The sequence below is a fragment of the Tupaia chinensis genome, unplaced genomic scaffold, assembly GCF_000334495.1.
Source record: "Tupaia chinensis unplaced genomic scaffold, TupChi_1.0 Scaffold138322_1, whole genome shotgun sequence".
Classification (NCBI taxonomy): Eukaryota; Metazoa; Chordata; class Mammalia; order Scandentia; family Tupaiidae; genus Tupaia; species Tupaia belangeri.
The window spans coordinates 1,411,495-1,417,788 of NW_006198219.1; the positions used below are offsets into that span (position 1 = coordinate 1,411,495).

Consider the following 6,294-nt stretch of genomic DNA (forward strand, 5'->3'; position numbering starts at 1 on the left):
GTCAATCTCTAGATAAAGATAAGTGCAAAGAAGAGGAACTACACACATATACACAAAACATATAAATCCATATTAAGACTGAGAATGCCAGCAACTGAGAAAGAAATGTGAAAAGATGTGTATAAGTAGCTATGATTTCAACACTACAAAATCATTAGCCACGGACCAAACATGGAACAATCTCTTGGCAATAGTTCATAAGTTTTCAATTTTTTTTCAGCCTAAACTATTAACAATACAATAATTTCCTTTACCTCAATTCTACTGTAAAAAGGCATGGTTCTTTGATAAATATCAAACTGCCCCTTTCTAAAACTTTCAGTGGTAATAAACCAAGATACTGCTCTTTTCTAGAATGACTCAATTGTACAGTTTTGTGTACATTTAGCAACCCAAGTCACAGATGCTACAGAGCATGCAATTTTAAATTAGCAAAGTTTCCACTGCAAAACTCATTCAAGTTCACACAATTTAAATGTACAACTTTTAAAGTTTAATCCTTGAATGTGTATCAAGTAAACTTGACCTTTGTTGGTAATAAAACTGGCCACTTTATTGACAAGCCCAAGGGAAGGCAGAGAAATTAAGCAGAACTGTATCTTTTTTTTAGAGCCTTTCCTAATCAAGAAATATAATTAGTTTTTTGTCTACTAGTTGAATGTTACTGAATTTTGTTTTAGAGCCTTTCCTAATCAGGAAATATAATTAGTTTTGTCTACTAGTTGAATGTTACTGAATTTTTCAAAAATAACTTATTTAATAGCTATATCAAATTGTTTAAAGTAGGTGAAATCATGCACTTGTCAAAAGAGTTCACATAAAATTGTTTTGCATCAGATTCTGAGGAAGAGTCAACTGCTGGGTTTAGTGAGAACAGAAAAAGAACAAACTACTGTCCTGAACAGTCAGTGTATGTAGTAACCATATTTCCTCTTCGTTGAGTGACAGTCCTACAGTGCTTGCTAGATCCATGGAATCTATTTTCAGTCTGTACTGTGTGCCGATTGTTGGTGTCAAAGCCACTAAAAGAAAACATTTTCTCCATATCTTCAAACATATCATCAAACAGTCCACCTCCAAAAGAAAATTCCTGGAAATGATGCCTTTGTCTACTGGAACCATCCTGACGTGTCTGGAAGTGATTTTCAAAATGTTTCTTAGACCGAGTGTTTTGGTTTTGACCAAAAAAACCGAAGTCTTTAAATAAGTCATCAAAATTGAAATTAAATGACTGCTCAAAAGGACTTCCACTACCTCTCTGTCCTTTACCATTAGTAAAAGCACTGTGTCCAAGGGTATCATACTCTTTTCGCCTATTAGCATCTGACAGTGTTTCATAGGCTGAAAAAGATAAAAACACTTTAGCGACTGAAGGTAAAATATTTAAAATGACATATAGTCACACCTCTTCAAATAAGTAAATCCAACTCTATATTTCAAGGAAGCACATTAAAAGTAAAAGCAAAACACTACATAGAAATTCAGTAAAAAGGCAAGTCATAAACCAAGGCAGGGACTCTATCTTTTTTACTGCTCCACTAACAGCAGTTAGCACAATGACATCTCTAGCAAATACCCAATAAATATGTATTAAATGAATGCTACCATTACTACTAATAAGCATGTGGGCAATAATTAGAGTTCTTAAATTTACATTATTTCTATGAAACCATCACTTGTATTAAAGAATTAAATGGTTAAATACAATCACTCAATAGGAATGCAGATTTTTCATTTCTTTACTAGTTCAATTAAACATTAAACTTCAACTCTCTACCTAGCTACCTCTACTCACTATTAATTATTGAATGCTCAAGAGGTGGTTTGTTTTAGAACTAATCGTTAGTCAAAATTTGTTTCATACTTTCCCTTTAAAGATAAATGCAGATCAAGTGAAGAGAAAAATAAACAAGGCATTTGGGAGTCTATTTTAATTTTTTTTATATCTAATCTACATACTTATTAAAGCATTGAGTTTCATAAATTAGTTGGTAAGAATTTTCAGTACCTAAAACTCCTTTTCACATAGAAACAGCAATTTTATAAATAACAACAGAATAGTACATTTTCAACATTTTTAGATCTTTGTACCAAAAAATTATATATCATCTATCTATTCATTCATTCATGAATCAAAGTATCTGTTATAAGAAAATAGTCTCCAAGAATCTCTCTATAGGTATATATAAATCTCCCTGTACCTCCACAAAGCCTTACACACATATACATTTCTTAGCTATCATTTTCCTTACTAGTTAATACCCATGAGACCTCAGAGATAGTCATTTACTTACCTTCTGCAATCTCTCTGAATTTTGCTTCAGCATCAGGGCTCTTATTTTTGTCAGGGTGGTATTTCATGGCCAGTTTGTGAAAGGCCTTCTTGATTTGACGCTCTGATGCCGATTTTGGCACTCCTAAGATATCATAGTAGCTTTTTGAGGCCAGAATTAATTCTGTTATCATTAAAATGCAGATTGCAAAGATGAAAACTGACTGGGGAGTAGCCATTTCTAATATCCTAAAACAGAAAAAATAAATTATCCATTGAAACTAATCTTCAGACTTTTTCTTTCCTCAGATACCCAATGAACCTCCAGAATACAAAGCTTAAATGCAATATTCAAATTGTTAAGCACATAGTATTTGTATCTGTTCACAAGTTATTTCATTTATAATAGATGTTTCCTTTTTTTTTTTTCTTTCTTTCAGTGTGCCAGAGGGTATGTGCACTTGCCAGAGAAAGAGACAAGGAAAGTACCCTAAAATGGGTGGTGCCTCAGCCCAATCCCTTCTCCTCCCTTTCTCCACCCTGTCAGGATTTTGGACACGTATGCATATGTGCCTGGCATGTTTTTCAAGTCACTGAGTAAATAGTCCAACCACAGGGTAACCTTGTTAGAGCAAGAATTCAACCAAATTGAGAAAAAATCTTTCTTGGCTTTTTCTTTCAACAAATACTCTGTCCATATACAGAGAAAAAAGAATTTTCAATAACCAGTTTATACCAATCAGTATTGAAAACCCATCATATGTAAGCATGATAAACAAGAATAGAATAATCCAAATAATATTTTAAAATATCCCAATCTTCCTTACAGAAGTTCATTCCTGAGGGACAATACTGTATTTTTCACATAAAGAAAAAAGTGAGTTAATAAGGTAAATAACCTATTAATAATATGTCTAAATTAGTAACCTTCCTTTCCTAAGAAAGTACCAATTCAGGTTCTATTCAGCAAGGTGGGCCAATGACTGCAAATAGAGAATCTTAATATGACAAAACTAACACTGACAATAGGATAGTTGTTTTTTCTTCAAATATAAGATTCCAAAATGTTAAGCACACACCAAAAAAAAAAAAAAAGAGTAAGTTCTGCTTAAAACTTATAACAGGATTTAAGACTTCTACTAAAGCTTCTGAAAAAATAAGCTCTAATAGTACTTCAGATAAGTTAGATTCTTATTTTTAAACGTAGTAATGTATTTCTCTTATTTCCAAACCATTAAAGAAATTTTAATTCATAATTCAACTTGGAATTTTTGATAATACATATTTAGTGGCAAGATTTTAAACGAAGTGATCGTGTTTTCTGAATACTGTACCCAGGAGTCCTTAACGACTTATGATGACATAACAAGGCTGACGAAAAGACACTGTGGTTTGTGGAAACTGCCTGCCTTCCTCTCCTGTGGCTCCTTCTCAGTAATTAGCAGGTGGCTTACTTCTTTCCAGAGAGTTACTCATAGTCACGGGTACTAGGGATCAAGTATAGCCTCCTGACTGAAAGAACACAAACAGAGCGTGTCCGGTGGACGCCGGCAGAATCCACCGAAGGTTGCTCCTTAGGCAAAGGGCGGGTCTAAAGCTGACAGAGAGGCATTTTACTGGTTAAATAAACGTTATCCCACGTTTTCAGGCTATCTGGTAATTTTTTAGCTAATTTCTCTATTACACTGATTTCTTGTTCCCAAGACGGACCCGCTGGACAGCAGCCTGGGTCTTACTCCCCAGCGCTGGTGGCTGGCTGGGTTGGACTGACCAACCTTCACCCACAGGCGAGCAGCACACGCCCTGTCCGTCCAGGCCTCGCCTTCGGGGCTCCGGGCCACCCGGCCCATGGAGGAGCTGTCCGACACTGAGGGAGTCCGCGGCACAACACAAAACGCTCACGCATTATTCTACAGTTAGGCCATCTCCTTTCGCCTACTCCTACGTCAAGTACATACAGTCCAAGACTCTGCAGGGACTGCGACAGTCACCGACGCCAACTCTACGCACAAAGACCGGCCAGGGCTCCAGAGACGCTCCAAATCCCCCACCCCAAGACCCCAGCCTTGTCCCTCACCCGCACCCTCCGGCTGCCGCTGCACGTCCGCTTAGCTAAGACGGCGAGGCTGACGACCGGCTCCGTTCGGCTGCTCGGCCCGGCCCCTTACCCTGGCCACCTCGGCCTCCAGGAGCCGGCGCGCGCACCACTGCACACCGCCCCTGCGCTCCTCAGGCTGCCGCAGCCGAGTCCCGTCTTGGCCCGCTCCCCACTGGCCAGCAGTCGCTCCTAGCGCCACCACCACAGGAGAAGACCTACACGAAACGCTTCCCTATTGGCCCACGTTTCCCCACCTGACCCAGGCGCCCTACGCGCACGTGGAAAACTGTTGTTGCCGCTCGGGCTTTGCGTCACTTCCGGTTTCGACCCACCGGAAGGGCTGAGCAGATGCCGCCGAGGCGGAAGTGAATGGAGGTTAGCGGCGTCTTTCCCTTGGGCGGGTCTTGACGCATGCGCGGTGGTTCGGAATGCTTGGACCTATTGCCCCGCCTCAGTGAAAAGGGCTGGTCTGCGCCCTCATCCGGCCCGCGTGTCCCGGACCTCACCTCAGCAATGCCGCGCTATTGCGCAGCGATTTGCTGTAAGAATCGCCGGGGACGGAACAATAAAGACCGGAAGCTGAGTTTCTATCCGTAAGTTGTTCCAAGAGCAAAAGCATCAGGCTTGCCTTTGGGCCGCGGTCCTGTGGCCTTTGAGGCCAGAGTTTGGGTGACTCCTGTCTGCTCTCTAAAGTTAGTCCCCAGCTGTCCGGGCGTGATCGATCACCGGGCGGGAGGAAGGTGAAGGCTAGAATTCAGTTTGCCTAGTGATGTCTTTCGTAAAGGAGGACGTCAGGCCGTTGGCGAAGCAGAGGGCCTGTTTGGGTGTTAATAGAGCAGTTCAAACAAAGTTTGCAAGGTGCTCTGTGGATTTTAGGGCATTTTCTCACCTCACCTGACCTCATTTTGCTGAATGACATTAACCACTATTTAAGGTGCATTAAACCTGCGATGTGAAGGAATGACTCATATAGTTTGCACGCACTAGTTGCATAGTTATAATTTAATCTCATTTTTCTCCCGAGAGTACTGAGGCTTAGAAAATTTAACTAACCGACCTTGAAAGTTTTGTGTCAGAAATAAAATTATTACCTGCCTTCCACGCAGGGCTGTACATACTTTTCATTCGTTCTGCAACAGGTTAGGTAAGTGTTACTCTGAATTACTAGAGCTACGAAATATATTCGTGAAACTATTTAGTATTTATTTTTATTCAGAAGAATAAGGTAGAAGTATTGCTTAATAATGAAAGAGTCCATGCCCAGCTGTGATGGCACAGGTAATAAGGCAATGCTTTACAATGCGGAAGCCAGGTGAGAAAGACTGCCGGGAAAGAGAAGGGTATACAGATGATTCTGGCTGAGAAAGTCTGCGGGGAGGATCCTGGCCAGACAAAACTCTGGGGCCCAGTGGGAGCAGTGGAGGGGAGGTCTCTGTGTCTGGATTTTTCATCACTCTCTCGTGAAAGAAAGAAACTTTAGAGAGAGAAAAAAGTAGTACAGACCCAAAAGCCAGATATAACAAGTTCAACTCCTGGTTCCACTGCATTGTAACTGAATGATGTTCTGCAAATTATTTAAACTCTCATCTCAGATCCATCAACACATTAGGGGTAGTGGTAGGCCTTAATTCATATCAGTGTATAAAGAGGTAAAACAACATTGACAGGTGGTACATACTCAATATATAATATATATTGAAAAGCCTATGAAGTCAGCATATAGAAAGTATTCTCTTTCCTCCCCTCTCCCAGACCCCATTGCACAGTGGTTAAGTGTTTTGCAAAGAGAGTCAGATTCCACATGACCAAATGTAGGTTGGAACCCCAACCTCAGCAGTTTGAAAAGCACTAGGGGCATAGTGCTCAAGATCCTTATGGAAGGGAGCAAAAGAAGAAAAGGGATTTTTTTTTTTGAGGGGGGGGG

The 6,294-nt window shown here is 40.4% G+C and overlaps 2 protein-coding genes across 6 annotated transcripts in view; one reads left to right on the plus strand and one right to left on the minus strand.

Annotated features, from left to right (window-relative positions):
* Positions 1-669: 669 nt before the first annotated feature.
* On the minus strand, positions 670-4,687 carry DNAJB9 (DnaJ heat shock protein family (Hsp40) member B9). 4 transcript variants are annotated; one of them, XM_014592688.2, is made up of 3 exons: positions 4,625-4,687; positions 2,295-2,521; positions 670-1,341 (listed from the first exon to the last, which is right to left on the minus strand). In XM_014592688.2, the coding sequence occupies exons 2-3, from the start codon at positions 2,509-2,511 to the stop codon at positions 890-892; spliced, it is 669 nt and encodes a 222-aa protein (XP_014448174.1). In that variant the 5' UTR covers positions 2,512-2,521; positions 4,625-4,687; the 3' UTR covers positions 670-889. The 4 variants fall into 4 exon arrangements, with proteins under 4 accessions (XP_014448174.1, XP_014448175.1, XP_014448173.1 ...); XM_014592689.2 differs by lacking the exon at positions 4,625-4,687 and adding an exon at positions 4,356-4,577; XM_014592687.2 differs by lacking the exon at positions 4,625-4,687 and adding an exon at positions 4,350-4,577.
* A 74-nt stretch (positions 4,688-4,761) lies between these two features.
* Positions 4,762-6,294, plus strand: part of THAP5 (THAP domain containing 5) — a 7,508-nt gene continuing 5,975 nt past the window's right edge. Inside the window, exon 1 of one of the 2 annotated variants that reach the window (XM_006161129.3) lies at positions 4,762-4,963. In XM_006161129.3, coding sequence (XP_006161191.1) covers positions 4,782-4,963 — 182 coding nt within the window. In that variant the 5' untranslated portion in view covers positions 4,762-4,781. Of the gene's footprint in view, positions 4,964-4,986; positions 5,063-6,294 lie in introns of those variants that run through there. The other variant, XM_027765409.1, reaches the window with a different exon arrangement.